The 27587-nt window shown below is 40.7% G+C and overlaps 1 protein-coding gene across 2 annotated transcripts in view; it reads right to left on the bottom strand.

Moving 5' to 3' along the window:
- The window catches only part of TTLL5 (tubulin tyrosine ligase like 5), a 128704-nt gene that overhangs the window by 48463 nt on the left and 52654 nt on the right, over window positions 1-27587 (bottom strand). For both annotated transcript variants that reach the window (XM_042867644.1, XM_042867652.1), the window contains exons 27-30: window positions 26938-27051; window positions 26142-26555; window positions 24444-24634; window positions 12384-12538 (exon numbers count right to left, since the gene is read on the bottom strand). In XM_042867644.1, the coding sequence (XP_042723578.1) occupies window positions 12384-12538; window positions 24444-24634; window positions 26142-26555; window positions 26938-27051 (874 nt within the window). The remainder of the gene's footprint in view (window positions 1-12383; window positions 12539-24443; window positions 24635-26141; window positions 26556-26937; window positions 27052-27587) is intronic.

The raw sequence follows: 27587 nt of genomic DNA, 5'->3' as shown, positions 1-27587 counted from the left end.
GATAAGCTCTTGTTTAATTTGCAGCATCTAGAAGTAGAATGTTTTAAATTCAGTCCCTTTGAACAGGCACACCTATTTGTGATGTGTCCTCCTCCAGTACAACCAGAAAAGTGTACGACACATTTGTGCTAGCTCTGCTGGTCATCCTAACTGAACACTCCGTCCATGTTTTCTCCTCAGGGGTTTGAGAAAGGTAGAATGGGATGGTGCTGCTCTCTTGCAAATCCAACTTTGCTCAGCTTCCTTAATGACTGATTGCTTCTGGACTGTATATGAGCGTTGAATACTTCTAGTGACAGCGGAAACCAAAAGCTAAAAGCAGGTATCTACAGAGAAACGCAATAGCTTTCATAGGAATTTGTGGTTAAAGTTGAAAAAAATTATGCAATCCTATATTCCAGTCCAACCCAATCCCTTCTTCTGGAGCCAAAATGAAATTGTTTCCTACAGTATACAGAGAAAACTTTATAATTAGTCAGAAGCTCCCAGACTTGGGAACACAGATGGGAACCATGGAATCAGTACTTCAGGAATTTCACCAAGTGATTGCATGCAATGCTAAGCACGAACAGATCAAAGATGCAGTTGCAGATGCTAAATCCTTATAAGGACAGACTAAAATATCCCAGCCACTCAGTGGAATAATGTCCTTTCAAGAGTCCCTTCCTTGCATAGATAAGGCACACCAGGAAAGGGCCATGACAATTGTAACAAATGTCCAAACGAGATCTTTATATGCCTTCTTTATACTACATATACTATACTTTACTATACTATACTATATGCACTATACTATACTTTATATGCGTCTTCATACTTGATGCCTTCTGTGACGTTTCAGCCAATGTTCTAAACAGGACAGACTTTTCTGAGAAACACCAGTACTGCTACACTACTACAGTCTTGTTCTTTGAAGAGGTAAATGTGGCTTTTGGATGCCTTGAGCTGAAAAGAGTAATATTTGCACAAAGGATAATCTTTTGTTGTGCACTGTGCTATTGGCTCTCTAGGGATTAGGCAGAGGTTAAGATAGTAAGCAATCTCTCAATTGCACAAAGGTGAAAAATGGACATCAGACCAAAGTTGGAACTAAATTACAAGAGTAGGTGTTACATGGTTTTGCTCCCTAGAAACATACCACCATTTCATAGTTCAAACTACTCGTATAGCAGGAATTTACATCATTCCAGAACGAGACCTGCAGATTACAAACAAATGCAGCAATACAGTTTTCTTTCCTTCCACAGAAATGCTCTTCAATAACACAGGCCTAATGATATTTATAGTCACATGTTCAGGTTCTACAATGCCCTAAGAGATAATAATACACTTACAAGGAATTTATTCTGTTTAGAAAACACCTATAAAGAAAACTGATGCATGACATGAATCATTTTGTCCCACACGACTTGTAACAATGTAGAAATGTGTGCATAACATCAGTTCACTTTCATATTTTATACTTTTGCATTTCATAGAACGGCTTGTGTTGGAAGCGACCTTAAAACAAATAGCTCCAACTCCATAATTAAATGCTTTAAATCACTCAAGTTAGCATAATCAGCAGAAAATTGGAATTTCACATGGAAATGAGATGACTCTGATCATCGGGGGGGAAAAAAAAAAAACAGTTATGTAAAACCAAAATCCTGAACAGAATGACAACATATTTTTTAAAAATCTAAAAATTGATTGAATTTAAATTTCTTGAAAATTATCCCAAATTAGCCCAACTACTAAAACTCGGCTTCCAAAATTATTTTGCTAATAAGATATTTTATTTGATATTTTTAAATGCGGTATATGCATTTATTCAGAGAAAATTAAATTAAAATTAAGAACTGAAATACTTGTGAACATGAAGGAGTAACAAAGCCATCGTTCTTATGGCTGTCTGATTAAATTAATTCCATGTTAAATCAAAGCTCCTCCATGAAGAAATTAAAAATTAAAAAAAAAAAAATAAAAAAAATCAGCAGATTCTTAACACTCAAAACGAAACCCTACAACAGCTGTTCCAAACAATCCTAACAGGCAGCCCACTGCTTCATAGGGAAGAAATTCTACGTTCCTTGATATTTTGACATGAAATTCTGAAAACAGAAGCCTAAGGGTACCACTGTTAGTAGGACAAAAGTCTCATCTCCTAGAGAACATTTTGGAGCTACCAAATGCAGTTTTTTCTAATGAAGAGACGCATTTAGCAATGCACCTATCTTAAGAACAAAGCCTCTGAAGTACTGCTTTTGGGGTTCCTGGAGAGTTTCAAGAGCCTGTGCTTGCATCTTCCATATACACTATTTTCCCCATTTGATTCTTCCTAATGACTGAGATGGTGCTCTCTTTGTCATGCTCACTGCTTATGTTGGACAGCCTTTAACTGCCATTTAAAGTATCAGCCAGCTGAAGGTATTTATGGAAAAACCAAAAACTTAAGCATCATGAGTCCATTAAAGAATCCTGCATCCAAGTATTGGCTAATGGAGCTGAGATCAGAAATGCATTCAATAAGAACACGCTTGCTAGCAAAGAAGTTATTTCAAGCTTTTTGTAACACCACAATTTCAGTTTTCAGTAGACTTGGATCAGTCAGGCTGCCTTGGCCTCTCCCCACCTGGTTTGCTTGTGGACAGTAAGGACAGTAATTGGATGAGAAATGCTAATAAAAGCTCAGTAAATTCAACGGGAGAGTTTCTGGAAATTGGTAACTTTAAACATTACCTGGTGGTTGTTTTATTTATTTATTTTTAAGGAGGATATTCATCATCCAACTATTGTTACAGAATGAACATCTAGGAACAGCTGCTAATGATAAAGGATCCTGGATACATTGGTATTTCCACATAATTCTTAATTTATCCTACTGCTGTAGAGCCTACCTTTACCAGTACGCTTAAAAATCTTTGTAATAAGCACTGGTTCTGGACAGCCCAATGTCCAGCCTTTCTAAGCTACTGAAATGCATTCTATCTTATTATCAGTCAAGTCCTCTCACCCAGAGCGTTTTGGTCAAACTGCTTCCTGGCTGGCAGTATACAGCATTAGGTAAAGACTAAGAAAACACCACCAGCACTACTCACTCACACTATACATACCCTAAACAAAAACTGGCATTCCCCAGGGGAGTTCTTCAGATCTCACAATTTGTATGTATACTTCAGAAACCTATGAGCTAGTAAGGAGGATCTCCAAACAAAGCTGTCACCACATACACATGGAAGTTGAAATACTTTCCGACTTTTTAATGCCTTTTTTTTTTTCCCCTCCTCCTTTTTCAAAAGAGTTTTTTGGCTTTTTTTTTTTGTTAAATGTTGGAGCCCTGCATAGCTCACAAACGGCTGCTGATTGATACCTGCAGCCCAGAGAAGCCCAGAGAATAACAGGCTGTTATGGAGCCAATAGAATATAGCAACATAGAATTCACCAACTCCTCTGTCAGCTACAAAACCTCCCCAGTCCGAAAGGTAGGGAAAATTAGGTGACAAAATAGGACCTTCATAGGAAAGGCTGATTAACACTTTCAGGGACAGGAAAGCGGTTTCTCTCCACTCTTGGAAGGTAATTCCTGTTATATCACAGGACAACACATCAAAAAGTATGGTGTTCATCCTGAACAAGCCAAGCCAAAGCATGACTTTGGCTTGGATGGAAAATGTGAACACATACTGGTAGTGGAAACTTCGCTGTACAAGGGAAGGTACCCCCAAAACAAAGCCTAACAGGAAGAAGAAAAAGCCTTTGGCCCCTTTTGCTACCTTCTGCTCTGGCATTCTTTTTTGGTCACTGAAACCCTTGATTTATCTGAGTTCGACTTCAGGCTCTTTGGCTGCTGAACTCAGAGGGTTGTCCAGGGACTGTCCCACAAGAAGACTGCCTTCTGGAAAGGCTTTCCACATGGATCTCAGATCACACACTGCTCCCAGCATCTGAGAGGCTTACTGAGAAAGAAAAATCGAGTTAGGATTATCTTGCTTTCTCAGCTGCAGAGCAAGGTATCTCCAACACAGAGACAACTTTGCTCTGAGCAGTAACCAAAATTTCTAGCATTAAGACATCTGTTCCTTCACTCTACACAAATCCACTTCTTTGTCACCAAAAGGTACAGTGCAAACTCAAACCTCCAAAATATTCACCATGAGTTCAGCTTCAGGACAGCCCTGGAGAGCATAAGGCAAATGAAGGAAGGGTTGCTAAACTGTCTTGTCCATTACAAGACTAGCCTAAAAGGGACTATCCATTGTTACAAAGCAGAAGTTTGTTGTGTGTCTACTGGAGTGGATTCAGAACAATGCACTCTGAGGCTTCAAGTGCCTTACGGTGACCCACAGGAACAGCACAGTTCAAAGATGGGCCCATTCAATCCCTGTTTTCTTAGGTCACACGGACCTACCTTAAGATCATGCCAGAAAGAACACTCTTCTGGGAAGCTTCCCAGTGCCCTTCTCAGTCACACAACTGTGAACTAAATCCAACAGCTGTGGCATGGTAGCATTTCCATCTCACTACCTGCAGAGCCAAGCAATGGACAAAACTTGAGGTCCCTGTGTGGGAAAGAGCCAGGAACGGATAAAAATATTGTTAAAAAATTAGGAAAGGGGAGAAACCAGACATTCGTGGGATTCCCTGACAGCTCCGTGCAGAAGGAAGGGCTGGGCTGGAAAAAACAGGGCCCCAGGTTCCTGCCAAACTGTCTGAGGCCTGTCCTTTCCAAATAGCTCAAGGAAACAGCCAAGGCTCCTTTGTAACCCTTTCAGAACTCTTCTACAGAGAAAGGCTGCATTAGGCAGAGCAGCTCCTGCAGAGCACTGGGCTGCTAGGGTATCCTCTTTCCTAGAAAGCCCAGAGAGGCAGAGCAGTTGATCTCCCCACCAAAAACTACTGAAGTGAGAGCTGTGGCCACATTAACCCTTTGCTCACCACTCTGCAAAGCAATTTCTAGGTGGTGATTGGGAGATTTGACTAAATACAGAGAAAAAGGAGATCTGTAGATGACTTTACAATATAAAGCACACAGAAACTCTACAGAATACTTTAAAGTTCTAAGATTAGGGATGGCTTGGGAGAGACGGTATAAGAAAAGATCCTAAAAGATTTAAATTAGGTCTATACTAAATTAAATGGTTACTAGAACCATGAACAGCATGTAGCTTCTGTCACAGCCAACAAAATCTATTAATATGAGCTAAAAGCCAGAAGAGAGTTCATTGGTGAGAATTAAAAAAAAAGAATCACACCAGCCTGAACTGCCTATACCTGTTTCTCAGTGTTACATTAACTGCATAGTCAAAGAAAAACAACCATATATTAATGAAAACTCAATGTTTAGCATGGTCAGAAGCCAGCAAGGTATAAGTATATGCAAGTTATGAGTTAGATAATAAGTTAAAAATGACAACATCACATAAAATCAGTGTTTCACTCCTACTTGATGTACTGCTTTCAAGTCCTGTCATCTGAATAAAGACAGCCAGCAAATTATTTGAAGGCTGGAAGTCTTCCATTCAGAACTTGAAAAAGAATGGGTCTGTTTAGTTCAGGAGAGACAAGTAAGGAAAGAGACGATAGAAACATACAGAATAAATAGTGCAGAAAATAAAGAAAGCACTTCTGTCTGCCTTGACATATTAAAGGGGCAGAGACTAATGGCAAATTTGAAAAAAAATTATATAGGAAGACTTTTGCGTAATACAAAATTCACCTGTGGAACTCACTGCTACAGCTCATGAATGAGGCGACAACCTTTCCAGACAGTAAAATGTGATTAATGACCACAACACCCACAGCAAGGCTACCTATGTAGAACAGAAAATATGGTGAGAAATGTAAGTCAGCCATCAGCAGCTGGAGGGCCAAAGCAAGTTTTTCCCAGAGACAGGAAATTTATTTGCTGCTAGCCAAAAAGTTCTGCACTTTTACTGACGATATTAGTGCTAGTTACTGCAAAGGACAAAACAGGTGAAGTATAAAGATTAGCAGACTGATCCAGGATGGCAAATCCTATGTTTACATTGGAGAAAGGTCAGTTAGGGGAGGCAGGTGAGAAGAAAGAATCAAAAACTGTGATGCTGTATTATCTTTAGGGAAGGCATAAAAATGCTGTTAACTGCCCTCCACCTACCAACACAGGCTGCGTGGTGGGAATAATGGAAAAGATCTTCATACCTTCTCTGAAAGGAAGTCATAGTAAGTCAGAGCCAGGTGCTGAAAGAGAAACCTGTCCTCTCACATTACTAGGACTATTTGCAAAAAACACAGTTGCCCAAGCTCAGCAAACCCTCAGAGGTAACGCAGATGCTGTGCCCCTTCACTCAGATGGAACCAGCCCCAGGAATGCCCAAGGCTGCAGCTGCAGGCCATGCACCAGTCTGCTTGCGCCCTGCTCTGCCCTGATGCTGAGACTCAGCTCTCACCTCCAGCTCCCAGACCCAGCACTGGCTCCTGCACTCTTGCTGCACTCAACCCAAACCCCCTTCGCCTCTGGAAAGGGTCCTGCGATTAATCTCACTTATTACCTCGGAAAAGTAACAGCTCAGCGGCTGCCAGCCAAGTCCGACTCAACAGTGTCTGGGGAGCTGAGGCTGCAGGGCCAGGCCTCAAACTGTCTGGGCAAGTCACGAGCTTTCCGCCTTTCCTCTCCCAGAGGCTCCAAGCAGCCAGAGCCAAGGCCTGGCTGTGGGAAGCAGGGATCCTTCGAGGCAGTGCCAGCCTGCGGTGCTGAGGCTCGGGGCAATTTCCAAGCAGGATGAAAGTAATTGAACCTGCCATCACACATTTCTTCAGCGTGACCAAAAATATATAAGAAATAATACAAGACAAGCCATGTATTTATGAAGGTGTAGTCAGCCAGTTTGCCTTGAAAGTTAACAAGTTGTCACCAGAGACCCTGGCAGATGCTTAAAGACAAAGATTAGAGATTACCGGGGAGGTGGAAGGCTGCTCCATGCACTACTATGTAGTATATAATAATACCACATAATAATCTAATATGAAAAAAGAACTCGTACAAGCCAGAGACAGGGAGCGCTACTCATGTAGAATTTGTTTTTCACCCTCCCTCCTCAAATTTCCTCTCAATATAGTAATTCTACATCAACCCCCAGACTCAAGGCTCCCAGAACTACTGTTTCTCAAGGGCCATAAGTGAATACGGTTGTGACAGAGCTGCCCAGGAGGACCAGATGGGGTCACAGAAAAAATAAAAATAAAAAAAAATCATTACACCCATTCTCACTTATCCTCCCATGGAAATAGTGAAATTTAATTAATTTAGGCGTATAAGATAAGACAGGAAGAAAATCCAGGCAACAGTAATCAGCCTTGTGTATGTTCTAATGCAAATAGCCCCTCTTACTAAAGAGGGACTTTTCTATACAAGCCTTCCTAAACACAACACTCATCCCTGGAGGCAGCGTGATAAAAGGACACTGTGAGCTGGAGCCTCTCACAGTGGTTTAACAACTGAGGGAAATCAACATTGGAATGATCTGTGTGAGATTTGCCTCATAATGAGGACTCCTACTCCTGATCAAGGATAGCACTCTGCTGTTGTTAGGTATTAGAAGGGCCATCTTTACAGCAGAAGGAAAGAAAAAGACTATATAAGCATGAAGCCTCTAGAAGAGTGGTGTAGTGCAGACAGACTGAGTTCATAATCAGACATTTCCTCAAAGGGAAAAAGAAAAGGGAGAAACGGTATTAGGAGAAAGGAACAGGGAAGTCAGTGCTGGCACAGAACTGGTATTGGTCATGTTCTGCTGCTGCTGCTTTGGCACTTCTGTGCTGCCTAGTTAGGGAGGTGTTAAGGTCACTGCAGAGTTTCTTGAAACTGAAGGTCTGTTGTGGCCATCAGTGCCTGCTGCCTTCTCTCTTCATTTCCTCCAGAGGCATCAGTGCAGTACAGTCTCTTCACAGTCAGTGTGCACCCAGCTGCTATGCAAACAAACAGGCTCCAGCCACTTGGCAAGTGGAGCACAGGACAGAGGATGGACTGTCTCTACCTGTCCAGAGACAGCAGGGAGCTTGAGACATGCTACTTGGAAGACAGGAAAGTTACCACTAACCCTTGAGATGCAGAACTACAAGGCAGTACACATGCAACAAAGAGAAACAGGTATATTCTTACAAAAATTTAGCTTTAGCTGCCAAGATTAATACAATTACCACATCTTTCAATCTCAGAGGAAGATGTGATTTTAAGACGTGCTGGATTTACCATGCCCGTGTTGATTTGCACATGAGCAGTAAAATACATGCAGTGCAGCCCACAAGCAGTTACATGAACGCTTTAACTATACAGTGGATGGGCAGCACATCTAATTCATAGAATCACAGAATCATAGAAGGGCCTCGGTTGAAAAGGACCACAATGATCATCTAGTTTCATTCTATGAAATGATCATTCTAGTTTCCTCTGGACCTCCTCCTAGAGCTCCATGTCCTCCCTGCACAGGGGGCCCCAGGCCTGGACACAGTACTCCAGATGGGGGTAATTCTTCCAGAATGCCTCAGGTTCACTGCAGATCAGAGCTAGACAGTTAGGGGTTCCTGAAAGCCTAGGATGCCAGATATCTGGGTGGAATCTTCTGCTTTCCCAACCCACTCAAGACTTCCAGGCAAGAAATAAAATAGAACTACAAAAAGGAGAACCTGTTTTGGAACCTGGGCACATGGCAGGTATATGCACGCACCCACAATGCCCTAAACTGTTCTTATCACTACAAATGACAGAACAACTTAAACACAGAAACTCCTAGATAATAAAACTGAAAAACATTGTTTTCAGCATTTAACTCAGTTCAGGGAGCCTGTCAACAAAACATCATTTCTTGATGAGCCTGAGCACCTTGGCTAAGAAGTGAGCTAAGAAATATTTGCGGCATGTTAAACAACGAGAAGAGCAGAATCCTTTGTTTCTGACTTTAATAGCAGTCAGAATCTAAGCTGTCTGGTATAAGTTGGAGTGCCATTTTAGCTTCTCACTGATGACAGAGAAGCTCGCTTGCCTGCCTCCCTCAACCAAGTTAGATAAATCTGTCAAAAGATACAAGGAAAAAATATGCAGAGCTAGATTGGTTGTGCCTTTAGTTTTGAGAAAGCCGTCCTGAAAGACCCAGGAGCTAATGAAACAAAGGTTCTGGAAAAATACTGGCCATGTATCACTGCTGAATGCTTGCCAACACACTGCCTGTGTGAGTTCTAAAAGATGAACCTGTGCAAGGATGGCAGAATCCAAGCTGTCCACTGACAACACAGAAATCTGTACTAATTAGATAGATTTCTCTCTCATTAGCTTTGGCCCAGGTCATGGAAATTAAGTGATTTGCAAAGCCCAAAAAACTCTTTGAGAACAGTTTCAAAAACAAGTGAGATACCACTGGCGATTCCAGTGCCAGAAGCTTCTAGGAAAGCCTACCACCACTATTATTGGTGATTATGCAACTATTTGCCAACAGTACTCAGAAATTAGTTTAGGTTCTAAACAATAAATTTTGTTCTCTTAAACAATATCTTCTACCTTTATTGTGCAACTGAAAATGTCCTCAGGAGCTGACCATTTCCTGACACTGACCTGACTAGAAATGTGGCAATCAGTTCCAGTGGATAGTAAGAAATCACTTTCATTTTTGTTGTTCTTAGGTTACATTATTAATGTTAGGATAAAATCATATGCAGCAATCTTAAACACTTTCCTTATGAAGTGCATAACTAACCTGTTCACGTGGCTAAGGCAGAATGTGACTAAGTAACATTTCTTACTGGCAGAGTAAGAAGCTGAGACAGATTGGAATAAGACCTTCAGGACTATGGTTAAAGGAGAGAGCAGGTTTGGCAGAACTGCAAAGAGCTATAGAGGGTAATGTAGGCCAGGCTACAGCAAACATGGCAAAGGGCCTCTAACAGCCATGTTACAGAAGTCAAAAGTGAATCCCTATACAACTTGGAACATCACACTTCTTGTACTTTCTTCATCTCGGACGTAGTGAAAGCCTAAACCTCAGTCTGACTGGGAACAGAGACAAAGCTTATAGGAAGTAACTGAAAAAAAAAAGTCTTAGAAGGGACTGCACTATAGATTTATAATATAACATTTTAACATATCCAGTGTTGTTCTCTGTCTCGGTATTACAAACTCAAGATTGCCTTTGTCTTTTGGCAGAGCTGACTATTAATTTGGCAACTCTTCTACAGAGGCTACATTCAACCACAAAAAAAAAAAGGAGAACTAACTTCTGCTCAAAGAAATTTAGATAAATCGTACTGGGGGAGCTGAAATTAAGGAGAAAAATTTATTAATAATAGCCTGAATCTCATAGCTCACGAGTATCACAATAAAATTTTCAAGCAAAACTCGGAAGCGGCAGAGTGGCTTAGTTTTACCATACAGCTCTGCAAAAACTGTAGTGACTGAGTTTCAGAGGCAGATGTTTGAACTGGAGCCAAATGGAAGCCAGATAAGAGACCCATTGACAAAACATTTCCATCCTTGCTAAATTCTACAACTGCTAGACAAGAACCTCAATGGAAGAAAACAGGAAGCTTTTCTTCACATAGTCATCCAGTACTGAGCACAGGCTGACACTCATTAGATGACCCTCTGTGAACTGCTGAGCTCCAGTGTAACAGACTGAGCAGCAAATTAGTCATTTGAAATACTAGCTATTTCAGCATATAATGATCTTGATGCTCTTTTTGGAATTCTTTCATTAAAAGAAAGTTCACAGCCCAAGTAATCCAGCATTGTCTCAGGATATTTTTTCTCCATATTCATGAAAAACTTCTAATTACCAGTATTCTAGACATTTTAGGCAAGCAGCCATGAAAATAAAGTAATTCAGCAAAGGGTCTTACGGTGTCTTTCTGTCTCTTGGTTTGAAAATAGTGAGGATGACTCAAGTACTGAAAGACCAAATGTTTCATAAAAAGTTTGACAATCTTATACCAGCCATACACTTCTGAAGAACTTTTGGATCCTCGTATAGAAATAGAACAATTTCTACAAGCATTAAGCTACACATAGAATGCTAGATGAGGCACAGTTCAGAGTGCAGCTCTGGACATTAAAGCTAGGTTGTCAGATCGGCAGGTAACAACATATGACAGAAATGGCTTCAGAGAAAGGTGGTAACTACTGTGCCTTCTGTGGAGATTCATAGAAGATTATGACTGTAATTCCTTTCCAACAATGTCTGAATCCATGCAAAGGTGCAAGCAGAATTGAGAAACAGCCTATGACAGCCTGCACTCTGCTGCTCCCTCAAACTGTGTAGGAGAGGAAGGCAGCTTACACCTGTTGGATAGGTTCTTTATTTGGATTAGGTAATAGCTACCCTGGCTGGTCTCCAAGAGCAGAATCACCACCTCTCTTAATAACTGCAAACCCCAGAGGCAAACGTTGTGCTGGAACAGAAACAGGCCAGGAATTCATTTCTCACATTCCTCCTCTTTAGGCAGGATGAAAAGCAGTGACTGACGAAATAAGAAATTTTTTTTCTTGAGCTTTCCAAATCCCATTCCAATCCTTCTATTGAAGAACCCATTTGGGAAAAGATGACCATCCAGGTCACATGCTTTCTATACTGTATATCTGCCTTTCTGACCTTCCCCTGTTTTCCAGTAATCAATTAGACAAATTAATATTTTCACTTGTACATTGTTTTCTAGCCTAAATGCATGTTGTGGAAGTCCTGCCTCGTTACTGAATTTAAAAGGACAAAAAAGCACTAGCAAATGCAGAAATCAGATGTCTTAAGCAGTTCTGAGCCTGTGTTCAGTCTAGACTTCTGCAGTAGGCTCACCTGGCACTTAACTTCCAAGATCTAGAATCCTTGGAGTAAATAGGTTTTTTTTTTCCTGCAGAATCACAATTCCCTGAGTCCCATGAGTGTATCAGCCACAAATACAAATTCCAATGTCCAAAACTAATAAAGAGCAGAAGGAAGCCATCTGAAAAGGAACCTTAATAAAACACTACAGAGTACTGCTCTATTTTTAAACAATAGAAAATTGATATTCAAAGAAAAAGCATGAAGATGAGTCCTTGGTGGAGATTTCTACAGTATCAGGTAAAAGTTTGCATTCTGCTTATGTCTTGACACTAAAGCACCGAAACTTATAGAGATGAGAAATAATTAGAGAAAAGAAACTGACATTTTCCTTTTCCCTCCCTTTCCATGTGTTCATCTGTTTACTCATTCCACCACGAAACTGCTGGTACTAGGAACACAGGTTAGTTTTCATCAGCCTAATTCCTACCGTAGTCCTGAAGAGAAAAAGTATTTGTCCTTAGGCCAAACCTTCTGAGCAAGAGATCAAAAAAATTACGGATGAGCTTCTGAGTACCACGCACTCTCCTTCAAAAACATGGAGCATCAGTTTTAACTTACCTGACTGCTGAAGAGATACATCTTCTGTCATCTGTAAGAGTGTCTGACTGAACAGCCCACAATGGCCCTTTTCTGTTGAGCACTGATCGGTAGCCTGGGGGCACAGCTGCATTCCCCTTGCCTACAGCTCCACTTGCTAAGTTCAAGCTTGTTAACTGCGGAGGCAATGACAAAGACATCAGAAACCATTAAAAACCAAGAAACGAACAAAAGATGGCACTAAGCATACCTTAATACATACTCTATCCAGTAAGTAAAAGCACAGAGGAGGAAAAAGACAAGAATCAGGCAAAAATCCTAAAGCAGGAAAACATATCCTGCTATAGAACTGATAACAAGGACACAGTTAAAAAAAAATTCTATATTAAAAAATTAACTCTGCAAAAGACAGGTGCTTATATTGCACTTTCTGAACTCTGTCCAGTCATCACAAGTTATGTCACTGAATAAGCCATATGCACTCTGCCCTCTCCATACCCTACTCCACAGTAAATGCACAACGCATCAACATATGCACATCTGATTTAAAACTCAGTGTCTAACTCTATCACACACAAATGAACATTTCTACCCACACCACCTTCAAATTGTTCACACAAGTAGCTATATAAAATAGTCAACGATAGCCTAAAATCAGATTTGGTATAAGATTGTTTTATCAAGTTCTAAAGTAATCATGAATTTGTTTTAAGCATCTAAAACATATTTCATTGTTTCTTTCTCTAAACATTCTTCACATGTCTTCTGAAGGGATCAAACTGTGAGCATACACAGCCTGCTGGTCTGCAGAAGAGAGCCTAAGTTCATACAGTAAAGGCAACTATTGCAGAAGTTTAATAATGCACCTTAAAACATTTTATGAATGTTGAAAACACTATAAAGGCTGACGGTCTTTAACAATGTGATCACATATTGCTTTTTTAGAAGTACAGAACAACTGTACGCTAAGATTAAGGTCATATGGAAAAGGCTACTTGTTTGTATTACCCTGCTCATTTCTGGGGCAGCTGAAAGGTGTGTAACCAATGGCACACAGGACAACTGGAAAGAACTGAAAATCTAGCCCTGCATCTGCTCCAGATCTCAAAGGTAAGTTATCTAATTGTAACTTAACTTCTTATAAATGTATAAGCATAGCTTGCAAATTCCCAGCTTTGCTACCCTAACAATGCTCTTTTACCAGTATTTGCATGGAATTACTCTAATTAAAACAAGTATATACAAGCTGCGTTGCGTGATGCTGCACTCACACCTACAAGTCTTATGCAGAACTGCACAATCCATTTGCTCTGATTGAACTCTAGAACATAAACTAACACGGTAATTGGCAACACAAGATGATGTCACCCTCTCAATAATTTAGTACTATAAGGCATTTAGCCACTTCCTGAATTCAGAAAACACTTCAAGTTCTGGACAGAATTAATTTATTGCAATTACACACTGTTCTTCTGCCCAGTTCTCCAAAAGGATCCTCCTTCCGCCATATTCTTTCCCAGTTACATCCTATCCCACTCTTCCTTCAGCCTGTGCATAATTCTTCTCATCCATTAAGTCACAGTTTCCAGGTCTTACAGTAGAACACACTGGGCAAGCTTAGAAATGAGCAGCGCTACGCACTTCATATGGAAAAGAGCATTAGAAGTCACTTTGGCCCCTCTGCTTTGCCTTTAAATTTAAGCCTTCTGTAGACTTAATTATTTAAAGCCTTTTCATTGCAACAATAGAAAATATCAAATCAGTACTAGGTCTTATAGTGCCAGACACCATACAAATACACAACAATGACAGTTTGTGGCCACCAAGTTTTTATGATCTGAACAAAAAAAAAGCAACCACGAATAGTAAATGAGGAAGACAGAGGCCAACATTGTACATGAAACAAATAGTATATATACAATTCTTAGCTTGTCAGTAACAGCAGTCACAACTTTGCTCATAAAGACATGTAAAACTACAATGACTTTAACCAGCCTTTTCTCGCCAGCATTCTGATACCAAGACACATCGAATCTGATGAATTATCAGCTCATCCCTGCTCTATTAATGTGATATGCTTTCCTCTCTAATATTATAACCACTATTTTTTTGAAAGCTGTCTTTCTAAGCAAAGCAGGTGAGCAAATAGTTTCGTGTAGGTAAAAGGGATGTTTCACACATTCCAGAGAGACAGGTGTTTAAAATACAGCAGGATTAAAGACAGGCAAGGGATTCAGAATGAGGGAGAGAACACCAGCGAGATAGTAAGGTCTGGCTGCTGCCAGCCCACCCAGATGGGTGTTACTTCTTATTACTGTGCCATGTGCTGAGACATTTCAGCTGCTGTAATTAGCTTGCCAGGACGCTCCTTCGGTGGGTTGCTGAGGGAACCCCAACACATCTGTGCACAGCAGTGGTTTCATTCTCCAGTTATTAACCCTCCAGTACACCTGACACAACAGTATCCTTCATACAGAGGCAAATACTTAGCAACAAATAAATTCTTTGGCTTAAAAGAAGATATTGTATGGTACCTGGACAAAAGCAGATACTGAAAGCTCCAAAAAGAATAGCTTATAGCTTCAAAAATAGGAGTAGCAGGAAAAAAAAAAATCTAATAAAAGTAAGGACTAATGTGGTTCAAAAGGAAAAGACGTTAACTTACATGGATGTACAAGAAGAAAGCATTTTTTGTTTGTTTTTAATAATAAGTTTGAAAGTGAGCAATACACTTGCCTTCTTGACAGTAGAGATACATAAGCTTAAAAGAACCAGATGTCCATGGTCTTGCTTAATTCACACAAATATTTTTCTGAATAAATTTAACAAAAACAAAAGTTTCAACTCTTGTATCCAGTACTTTTGGGTATCATTCTGTAACCCTAATTTAATTCTTTATCTTCTTTATAATTGAAAGGGGAAATTATATAGAAAGTTATAAAGGTTGGAAAAGACCTCTCAGATCATCTAGTCTAACAGTCATCTACTACCTATGTTACCCTCTAAACTGTGTCCCTCAGTATGACATCTAAACATTTCCTGAACACCTCCAGGGACACTGACTCTATCAGCTCCTTGGGCAGCCCATTCGAGCACCTGACCACTCTTTCAGAGAGGAAACTTTTCTTAACATCCAACCAGAACCTCCCCTGGTACAACTTGAGGCCATTCCCTCTTGTCCAATTGCTGTTACCTGGGAGAAAAAGCTGACCTTCAACTCACCACATCCTCCCTTCAGGGAGTTGCAGAGGGCAACCAGGTCTCCCCTGAGCTTCCCCTTCTCCAGACTAAACAATTCCAGTTTCTTCAACCACTCCTTGTAAGACTTGTGCTTCTGTCCCCTCACCAGCTCTGCTGCCCTTCTCTAAACACACTCCAGGGCCTTGATGTTCTTCTTGTAGTAAGGGGCCCCAAAACTGAACACAGTACTCAAGCTGTGGCCTCACCAGCACTGAGTGCAGGGGGATGATCACCTCCCTGCTCCTGCTGACTGCACTATTTCTGATACAAGCCATGATGCCACTGGCCTTCTTGGCCACCTGGGCACACTGCTGGCTCATGTTCAACCAAGCACTGACCAATCACCAGGTCCTTTTCTTCTGCACAACCTTCCAGCCACTCTGCTCCAAGCCTGCAGCACTGCATGGGGTTGTTGTGACCAAAGTGCAGGACCTGCCACTTATTCTTGTTGAATCTCATCCCATTGGTCTCAGCCCAGTGACCCAGCCTGTCCAGACCCCTCTGTAGGACCTTCCTACACTCAGGCAGATTGACACTTCCTCCCAACTTTGTGTCATCTGCAGACTTACTGAGGGTGCACTCAGTGCCCTCATCCAGATCATCAGTAAAGATATTAAGCAGGATGGGTCCCAATATCAACCCCTGAAGTACACCAGTCATGACTGGTCACTAGGTGGATTTAATTCCACTCACCACCAAACTCTTGTCCTGGCTCCCCAGCCAGTTCTTTACCCAGCAAAGAATGTACCTGTCCAGGCCACGGGCTGCCAGCATCCCCAGGAGAATACTGTGGGTGACAATGTCACAGGCTTTGCTAAAGTCTAGGTAGAGACAGCTGGGCCAGATCTCCTGGCTGTCCCACATGTGCCATGAAATGATATCTCAAATAAAAAAAAAGGAAGAATGAAAACCAGCATTTTGTGGATAAATAACCTTTTAGAAATCACAAGCAAGAGTCTAAAGAGGAACTTTCACATTCTTGATCTACATTACACTATTTTTTCAGTAGCTTCTCTCTATCACATTAGAGTACTTAATCTTTCCTTAAATGAAATTCACCTTGATCTTGTTTCAAATAGGCCAAAGAAGCAGATATTCTACTTTTTTCAAAGTAGCAAATGTTAACAATAGTAATAATAAATCAGCAAACAACTCAGTGCTACGGATCAGCCTTCAAGGATTCAGGTGAAGAGTCCCAAAAGATCAGGTGTTTTTCTTATCAGTTTGCAAGACTCAACCAGCGGACACATCACTGCTTGAAGTTGTTGCTATGCCTCTTCTGGCAGTATGGTAAAGTAACTTAAATATTCACTATGAACAGCCTGAACAGCGGATCCTGAGTTTCACTATCACTGTCTTACAGCAGTGAGCAAACAACACAGCACAAAGATGCCTACTTCACTCTCCCCAGTTGACTGTTGTAGTATTTTTCTGCCAGAGGTCAGTCATATCCTGTTGCCTATAAACGATGTGCTGAGGACAAAAGATCTACAGACTACGAGGCCGTTTCTTCTATTTGGAGCCACATTCACATCTTCTCTATTTCACACATCTCAGGCTTCTATTTGGGTCATTCTGACTGGTGAGGAGGAAAAGGAATCCTAGAGGTCAAGACAGTTTGAAGATCAAGACTAAGAGAAAGGCAAAAGGATGCAGTCATCATAGACTTTATAGTTTCTTCCAGAAAAGCCTTCAATAGGATGAAGAGTTTATAATCTGAAACTGGAAGAAACCTAACAGCCCCGAATTTGGAGCAAAATATACACTACCAAAAAGTTTCAAGTTTGATTATTTTAACAGTTCATTGAAAAAAGTCCATTCTTTTAAAGAAAGATGGGACATGGATTGAGGTTAAGACATATGTAAGTTAGAAGAACATTGGAGTTACGAACAGACCAGAATCTTTAAGTTTTGGTGCCTCAGACAGAATAAGACAACACCACATAATAAGCTCAAAGAAGAAAGCATGCCATTAGAAAACTAAAAAATGTGCAAAATGTCTAATAGTTTGTGAGATCTTCTCCTTGGTCTCTTGATCTACCTTACCCTGTATGCTTAGTTTGACTTCAAGACCCACCTTCCACCTGAGTCAATCCCTAATTTCCTATTTTATTACTTTTTACTGTTCATCCATCAATGCAATCTTTATACCCAAATAGTTCGTAAAACAACTATTTCTTCTTTCACTACCTGGCTTGCCTAGTCACTGCATTCTCACCTGCCAACCATTCCTTAGGCATACATTCCCCCAAAGCTTTTGGGATCAGTGAAATATTCACATCCCAGGAATAGAGGTAGGAGTTAAGAACATACCATATTAAAAAACATAGATCTTTGTTGCACTATTTCAATTTGTTTGTTCAGCTTCAGAGATGGCTGACATACACTATAATAATATGAATATTCTTTATTAATCTGTCCCCTACCCACTTTTCACGTTACATTTTCTTGGCTTCACCACAGATATCCCATGTACATCTGTGATCTAGCCCAGGCCCGTATGACTTCTAGCACAGCACCCAGGTCTTCCAGTACTACTGGAAATTGTCCATCCGTATTGCAGCCCATCTTCCTTAAGGTACTGAGAGGCTGAAATCCAACAGAAAATTTCAATATGGGAAGTTGATTCTTTTCTGAAATGTCAACAGAAACTCCAAACCAATCTCAAACACAGATACTTTCACTGTCTGAGCAGTTGACATAAAATACACCTACTACAAATTCTTTGGAGAAATCACACAGTACTGATGTTTTTGTAGGGCTGCCTTCTTGTGACCCAGGTCAGCTTGCTGACCACACCCCATTCACTAAAATAGCTTCATTTTATACTCAGATTTGAAGTTGTAGGGGCAACCAGTCAGAGGGGAAGAATTGGGGCTAAAAGGCTGCAAAGTGTGAAATCTGTGCGTGTACCAAAGCTGATCTGGCCAAAGGCCTGTGACATTCCTTCTCTGCTTGCTGAGCCTACCAGCTTACAGGATATACATATGCATACAGAGCAGAAGCCTTCCAGTCTCCAGAAAATGTTCCAGACAAAGACCTGCCAGAGACATTCCTGGGAAACCTGACAAACTTGCAAATTCCTTTGTAGAGTCTCCAGCGTATGCATCCATTTAACAATGAAAAAAACTCCTATGTTCATACTGCTGCTGTGGATTGCTGAACTCCCCTCTTCCTCCTCCTGAGAAAGTCAGGCTTTCATTTAGACACAGGCTCCAAACTTCCCAGCAGTAGTGATTTGGATAATGCATATTTGCTCATCAAGGTGTAATCCTTCCCATAACAGAAGCACTAGCTGCTCAGCCTGACCCATTTAGTGACTCTGTAGATCTGCAAACATTGCTGCACTGTAACAAAAGCCTCTGTTCCTATTCTCTTCAGCAACTCAGAGCAGAAGGGTCCAATTCTGGCACTGCAGAAGCCACACTAACATTTTTGCTTCCTACAGCCTCTGCTGATATCATTTGTGTTACTGCTGAATCTACAAGCTAGCAGCATTAGAAGTCATGTCAATTCTTGTGTTAACAGCTTGAGAATGAGAAAAAGATGGGGCCCTGCAGCAGAACAAACAGCTTTGTGAAGAAAGAAAAAAAAAAAGGACCTCAGGCTTCATCTCTTGGGCTCTTGCTCCTCTTCCTGGTTATAGACTGAGATGTCTTCTTCCTCTGTCTTCCTCTATGTCTCCTCCTCACTCTCTCAGAAGAAGGGTAAAAGTCAACTAAATGGTTACATAAGGAAAATAAGTCAGATTAAGACTCAGATAAAGTAAGCTGAGTCAAATCAAGGGACTAACACTGAGAGTGGAGAAAAAAACAAAAACAATCACCACCACAACAAAAGCATTCAGTGAGGAAAACATCCCTACCGTTTTGAAAACATTTGTGGTCTTTTTTGTAGCCACCACATTGCACTGCTCAGGTCCAGGACCAGAGGAGCTGATGACCACTGGGACCTGTACAGCATTTTGCCTCACAGGCAGTTCGTTCTGTGGCCAAGATAATGCAGACAAGGGTCTCAAACTGTGTAGATGAGATGGGTAAGTTTTGCAGTAAATGTTTAGCTGAAGCTCTTTATTTTGAGATTCTTTGGCAAAAGATTTCCACAAAGTCACTCTGAGGCACTGTAAGTTGCCTATTCCATTTATTCCTCACTTCCTCTCCGCTGTCCTAACATTTAGTAAACTCCTCTTTTTCTTCCCAGTTTCAGTTTTCTGTCCAAATGAAAAATATAGAATGAGGAGAGCACTCCATCCTCCAATAGACCTGTCAGCTGTTTGCAGGAATGCTGGCTGCTGGATCTTGGGCACTGACTGCTTGCATAACTGAGATGGAGACAGCTCGGTCTGGCCCTTGCCTGGGTGGTCTGATGTTATCCCTAAGATTGAACTCTCTGGCTAGAAGTATTGGAGCTATTCCTAATGATAGCTGAATCCTGAAATCTCACACCCTCCCTCACAGAGAAGGGCAGAGCTCCCACAAGGCTTCCCTTCCTTCTCTCCCTCCTTCTGGTAAAGTTGGCCAATTCAACGCATTTTTTTGTACATGAGCATTAATAACTACAAAGTACTACAGCCTGGTAGATATCAACCACAGCCCTTGCCACCAGTCTGTGATAGGGACCTCACACAGATCCAGCACTACAGGATAAAGTCTTCTTTTTACCTTGCAGCATATTTCAGAGAGAAGTAGCTTGCTATTCACAAAGGAAAGCATATAAATACCCAGGATCCAGTCACCTGGCTCTGGATCTATGCACATGCTGTGCATTTTAACTTTCTCCCCCAGAAGGTCCTGCAGTGCAAGCACATGGAAATATTTTATGCTAAACACACCTTAAGAACAGGCTATAGAATTCATGCCTGGTAGGGAACACAGCAGAAGAAAAATAAGTCTAGATTATTTTGGCCACAGCCTTCATCCATCTATCCATCCATCAGGGAAGGCTAATCACTAATATCACTATTGGCGATTGGTGACTGGTGATAGGTGGGTGGATGGCTGGACTGGATGATCTTGTAGGTCTTTTCCAACCTTGGTGTTTCTGTAATAGGTACGGACAAAAAAATCTTACTTCATCTCTCCTGAAGTAGTGTAGAAGCCAGTAAAAATCTTACATTAGAAAAGAAGATAACAAAAGCAATTTAGCCCCTAGTACAATAGAAAGGGTTTAATTTCCCAAATTCACCATCAATGTACCTGCTGTTATTCTCCAACACTATTCCAATAGGAATAAACCTAGCTCATGTTTGGCACTAGGCAAATCAAACAAGCAAATTTTCAGGACAATATGAAAAACAGACACACAGACAGTGTTACAGTTGAACCACTACACAGCACATACTGACAAAGACATCAGCATCTTGTAAAAATAATTATCCATCATCTGCAATGCATAATCAGGGAAATCCCTGATTTCAGATAATGATTTCCTCACAAGTGTCTCAGATATCCTGCTATCATGAAGGAAATACTTAGTATGATTATTGTAAAACAACGTGGTAAGGAAAAGGTCATAAATATGGTTACAGAAGCACAGCACACATTCCTCATCACATTAAAGAAGAAAGCTCATTCAGAGCAACGGCCCAGCAAAATTGCTATCCTGCTTGACACATTTCAGAGGATAGAAGACACTTTAATTTCCATTTCAGTTAGCTGAAACATCTACTTGATAAGGAAAACTCATTACTTCTGTATGTTAAAACCTAGCAATTTGTCATCTGAAAAGCATCCATTATTCTAAAGTAAATATTCCAGATCATATTGTCCACATAAATCTACAATATAGCTCTGAATCCTGTTCAGCATTTGACCTTTATGGCATCTTGTTTCAGGAAGTCTCAGAAGATAAGCATATGGTGTGTTATAGTAACTATTCCCATTTATCAGTCTTTACTCTGGTGTCTTTGTACTAAACTGAATATCCCTCTTATCTTATGATGAGAAACACAAATAAAATCATCATTATTTACCTTGTTATCCAACTGCCTTCTGTAACTCCTGCATTTCTATTTCCTCCCTAAACAAACTATCTTCATTTTTATTTATTTGAATGCATGGCCAACTGGTTCTGGAGCTGGATGTGCTGCTTTAATTTACACAGAAACACGTACAGCCTTTATTACCAATAAGCACATTTGTTACATTTCTGTCCTTCGTATCCACTTCAACACCAACTCAACCTTTCCATAGAAATTTTGTCATTATACATGTTGCATTTCTTTTAATTTCTTAAAGGTATACTCATCCAGCCATAGAAGTCTCACTAAATATTTTTTGTCTATCTTTTTTTCTGATAGTAATTTCACTTCATTACCTGGAAACAAAATGCAGCTCCTCTGTACCTACTACAGTGGAAATGTGTACAAAAGAAATTATTTGATCTCTCCAATACTCCTATTATCCAAGACTTATTTCCAGAGAGCTAGACTATATCTCCATTATGCTAGTAATGTACAATGGCAGAATTAAGAAAATCTGATTCCAGTGGCATCCCAGCACATCTCCCCCTGGCAATCAATACCTTGAGTATTGTGTTCAGTTTTGGACCCCTCACTACAAAAAAAGACATCAAGGTCCTGGAGTGAATCCCTGGGGAAGGGCAATGAAGCTGGTGAGGGGCCCTGAGCAGCTGAGGGAGCTGGAATTGTTTACTCTGGGATTGTTTAGAGTCTCAGGGGAGACCTTATCCTCTCTACAACACCCTGAAGGGAGGTTGTGGTGAGGTGAGGGTCAGCCTCTTCTCCCATGTAACCAGTACTAGGACTAGAAGGAATGGCCTGAAGTTGTGCCTGGGGAGATTCAGATTGAACGTCAGGAAATGCTTCTTCTCCAAGTGAGAGAAGATCCTGGAGGTGTTCAAGAAGCATTTAGATGTTGTACTGACATGGAAATATTGGTGATAGGTGGATGATCCTGGAGGTCCTTTCCAGCCTTGGTGATTCTGTGATTCTATAACTTGAGCTCATCATACTTGAGTGTGTCCTAAAAGCATTTTTCATTAAATACAATTACAAAAGTTACCCCAGGAACTCCTTATTTTCTAGTCCAAGATGGAATACTCTTCCTTTATCTCCCCCACATTCTGGAAACCATACAGTAAGTCACCATGTAAAGATGAAGTGGATTAACTACAAATTCTTAATGGTTTTAGATCAATATTTCTACTGTATACCACCGTGGAGGCACGCCTTAGCTTCTCCTCATTGTAAGCATGATTATGCACTGATAATTTTTGATGATATTATATAAACTATTTTTCAGAAACACAAACCAATAAAATGGAAAACTGCATATTGTGAGAACTGAAGATGAAGTTCATACCAGGTAACTATGAAACCACATTAGTAGGACATTATCTTCCACCTCCCATCTTATAAAGCCTTGTTTACTTTATGAGGATCATTATGAAGTTCCCACTTGGTGTTTCAGAAGTGACTAAAGAGGACTGACAAGCCAACTGATATAACCACAGACAGTCTTGTTTTCTAAAGAGGTATGTTAAACTTCCTTGTTCAAGGCTCTTCAGCTACTTACACTTAAAAAATTCCCTTGAACATAGTCATTTCAGCAGCCAATTGACTTAATAAATAAAATTTACTACAGACAGCAGGATATAGAAGTACACTAGAAAGCTTGGATAGTAGAAGCAATTCTCACAAGAAGTGGAATGGAAAACAACCTTGCCAGCTGCTCTTGGAAGAAGGTATTGTATTAGAGTACACCCACCCCCAAGACACAGCTGGGTACAACACAGACAGTCAAAGGCACTGAACAAGCATGTAGAAGTTCTTGCCTTTGGAAAATAAGCAACCCGCAGTAGTAGTAATATTTTCAATAGTCACTCTCTTTCACTACCCTCCACCACATCCCTCAACCAATAGTCCTAATCTTGCCATTAACCACTAGCAATACAATCTGGGGGATGAAAAGATTGAGTACAGCCCTTTCAGAAAAGACCTGCGGGTACTGGTGCATGGGAAGCGGGACATGAGCCAGCGATGTACCCTCACAGCCCAGAAAGCCAACCATATCCTAGGCTGCATCAAAAGAAGCGTGGCCAGCAGGATGAGGGAGGAGATCCTGGCACTCTGCTCTGCACTGGTGAGGCCTCACCTAGAGTACTGCATCAAGATGTGGAGTCCTCAGTGCACGAGAGACATAAACATGTTGGAGCACATCCAGAGGAGCGTCACAAAAACGATCCAAGGGATGGAACACATCTCCTGTGAAGACAGGCTAAGAGAACTGGGACTTAAGCAAGGAGAAGTCTCCAAGGTGACCTGAGGGCAGCCTTTCAGTGTCTAAAAGGGACCTACAGGAAAGAAAGGGACAGACTCTTTAGCAGGGTCTGTGGTGACAGAATAAGGGGAAATGGCTTCAAGATGGAAGAGGGTAGATTTAGGTTGGATATATAGAAAATGTCTTATGCAGTGAGGGTGGTGAGGCACTGGGACAGATTGTCCAGAAATGTGGTTGATGCCCCATCCCTGGAGATTTTCAAGGCAAGGCTGGATCAGGCCCCGGACAACCTGATCTGTCTGTCATGTCCCTGCATGTTCATTGCAGGAGAGTTGGACTAGATGATCTTAAAATGTCCCAACTCTAAGGATTCTAGGATTTCACAATTTTCTAATCCTCTGCTCAATTTCTCTTTCTTCTATAAAAGGATTTTAGGAATGTTCTTGTAATTTCACAGAAAATCAAAATTCTGGTCACTGTAAGCACTTCAAAATAACAATATGACAGAAATAAGTTTTTAAAATTTACTTTTTCCAACACAACTTGGCCCAGCTCAGTGCTGACACAGAAGCCTGTCACAGAGATTCTACTGCTTACGTACCTGCTGTGTAAGGAGACTGATGTGGCTTGGTGGGGAATACTGACAAGCTGCTTGTTTTTCTGCCAGCTGCTGCAGTTCTGCTGCTACCATACTGGGGCTGTAACATTTGCCCAGGGAAGGAGCATCTTCTGTACCTTTGTTCATCATGGCAGAACTCACACGCTGCCCACTTGGACTGCGGTGGCGCATACCTACAAAAAAAAAAAAAAAAAAAAAATCAACAAAATATTCAGTCATACTTCAGTCATACTTGGTGAGCAGTATCACAGAATCACAGAATGGTTTGAGTTGGAAGGGACCTTAAAGATCACCTAGTTCCAACCTCCATCATAGCAGATGCCTTCCAGAGATCAGGTTGTTCAAGGTCTCATTCTTGAACACTTCCAGGGAAGGGACATCCGTAGTCTCTCTGAGCAACCTGTTCCAGTGCCTAACCACCTTCACAGTAAAGAATTTCTTCCTTATATTTAATCTAAATCTATCCTATTTCCTTTAAAACCATTCCCCTTTATTTTATCTTACAAATCCTGGTAAAGAATTTACCCCCATCTTTCTTGCAGGCTCCCATTAGGTACTGGAAGGCTACTATGAGGTCTCTTTAGAGACCTTTAAGCTGAACAACCCCGACCCTCAGAGTCCCCCTTCAGAGAAAAGCTGTTTTGGCTCTGATAATTTTTATGGTCTTCCTCTGGATCCAGTCTAATAGTATGTCTGACTCCCTCAATCGGCTGTTCACACAGATTCAAAAGCAGGTACAACACCTCCTGCGGGTTCTACGGAGAACAGCCTTCTATTCTGTGTAGGTTTTCTCTAGATGAGCTTTAATCAATGCTGAACTCACATTCTCTTCAACATAATGTATTTAACAGCACATAGTGCCAGAGAATTTTGGCTACCTGTTGCACATGTTAAATCTATAATGATTTTCCTTCAAAAGAAATGGATTCCTTTAAATAAGCAATGGAATTGGGAAGTCAGATTTATTTTAATGCTAGAAAGTTTGTCACTATAAATACAGCAACCCTAGTGAAAATGTGCTGTTGCAGAACTCAAAGCAAACATATAGTACCATTTCAAAGAAAAAACACGTTACCAGGACCATGGCCGTAAGCTTGCGTATGGTTCCCAAAACTTTCTGAACAGATTACTGTCTGTGTCCATAAATTTCTAGTTTCTTCTACCTTTCAAAATCCTAACAATCTAATGTTAAATTGCTTAACTATGTGCTATCCCAGAACAGTAAAGGAGAAGTGTCTGAATCCACTTAGATCTTACATTTTTTGTGATCTTGACACACCTTTAAGCATTCAACAGTTCTGAAGTTTGACTAAGAGACTCCTCTTTAGAGAAAAATGAGGAACTAACTGCACATAGACTGAGGAAGGATTTCTGCTAACTGAAACTACACTGAAATCACTAAAGATAAACAAAAAATAGTAATACAAACAGGAAAAAAATACACAATACTTTATTTCCCAGCTTTTCAAAACAAGTTCAATTCCCCATTCATCTTCTCAGTAAAAGGACTTTTTTTTTTTTATGAACAAGTGTGTGCTTCACACACTCCTCCATGAGAAATTTAGCACTATTTGAACAAGACTCAATTCCAGAAATGTAAAATTCCCACCTATTCCAGAACACAGATTACAGAATCTTTATACTGCACCAGCCAGTCTTTATGCAACACAGAACACTCACCTGCTTTTGCAGAGGTTGATCGGGACAGTCTTTGGCTGTAGATCTGAGCAGCTCTCTGAAAAGATGAGAGTGGGCCAATGGTGTAGCTACCAGAACAACGATGTAACCCTGCAAGGCTAGAAGCCTCACTGGACACTGGGTTTGTGAAGACAGAAGAGCAGTCAGTGGCTGTGCTCTGGCTCTGGGACAAAGGTAGGGAAGATGAGGAATGAATTATCCTTAGACCACTTGGAGGAGTCGGCAATGAACAGTGACCAGGCACCTGTGGATTTCCAGAGGCTGCAGGTTGAGATGGTAACTGGGAACTGGTACTTCTCCGGAACGTGGCACCAGAAGCAGAGGAAGCAGCACTAGGAGGGCAGCACCGAGGTAATTTCACTTCAGCATTTAAGGAGAAGGTGGATCTTTCTGGATCTACAAAAAGACAGTGAGTACACTACATTAGAGAAGCTGCTTTTGAGGTCCTTCAGATAATAACAACAAACTCGAGATACCTCTGTTCATAGACTCACTGAAGACAAAGTGACTTCATCTATAAGTAAAAACAGTGGCAGCTCTATGTGATAAACATCTTCTTTCAAAGCTTGTCATATCTAGATTTTTCCCCACAGAAGAGCAGCTAACTCACTCATACTGCTCACCCTACAGTACCTCTTGGGTTTAAAAGAAAAAGATACAGAATGTTTCCCAAAACTGAGCATTCAAGTACTTCAGTTTGTACCCACATTTGTATTTATTAAAAACAGCATACGCATTCATTTCTTATTTTGATGATGAATGAAGTCAGTTCACTCACAGGTTGATTTCACTTCTTTGGGTTTACAGTCTCTTACTCTTCCTTCTACAGGCAGATCTGCAACTGAACCTTTGGGTTGATCACCTTTTATTTTTTTCATCACCTCAGGGTGGTCTGTAACAATCAGGAATTAGGAGTTAGAAGATGGAATAGGACTGCAGAATTAAAACCTTGTTATAATGGACCTTCCTGCTAATATTGTAGACCATGAAACAATATTGATCATAATTGTACTGTCACATACAGCAACAAGGACGACTAGAAGTGCACAGCTGATATTGCACTTTCTTCTAGGGAATACTTAATTAGACTCAAATGTGAAGACTCCACCCTCCTTTCACAATGATCACTGTAGGTAGCACAATTGAATTGGTCTTGGTTACTCTCATTTCTTATTTTGATTACAGGATTTCACATTTCTAATTTCAGTATCTTCAAATTTCCACATTCTGATATTAGTCACAAGTCATCATATCTAGAGTTCTTTATAAAGGCTAGTCCCATGCCATACCACATCACTGAAAGAAGTTAGGAGTGCACTAACTCTAGTCTTCACAAAAAAAGAAAAGAAACACAACCTCCAGAAATTTGAATAACATTCTGGATGGTCTTTTCTCTTTCTACAGACTCAAGTGAAATTGGATTAGTCT

The sequence above is a fragment of the Lagopus leucura genome, unplaced genomic scaffold (assembly GCF_019238085.1).
Source record: "Lagopus leucura isolate 7727_CA_CO unplaced genomic scaffold, USGS_WTPT01 Super-Scaffold_1, whole genome shotgun sequence".
NCBI classification, from domain to species: domain Eukaryota; kingdom Metazoa; phylum Chordata; class Aves; order Galliformes; family Phasianidae; genus Lagopus; species Lagopus leucura.
The sequence above is the reverse complement of the archived record's forward strand: the minus strand, read 5'-3'. Positions and strand labels throughout refer to the sequence as shown.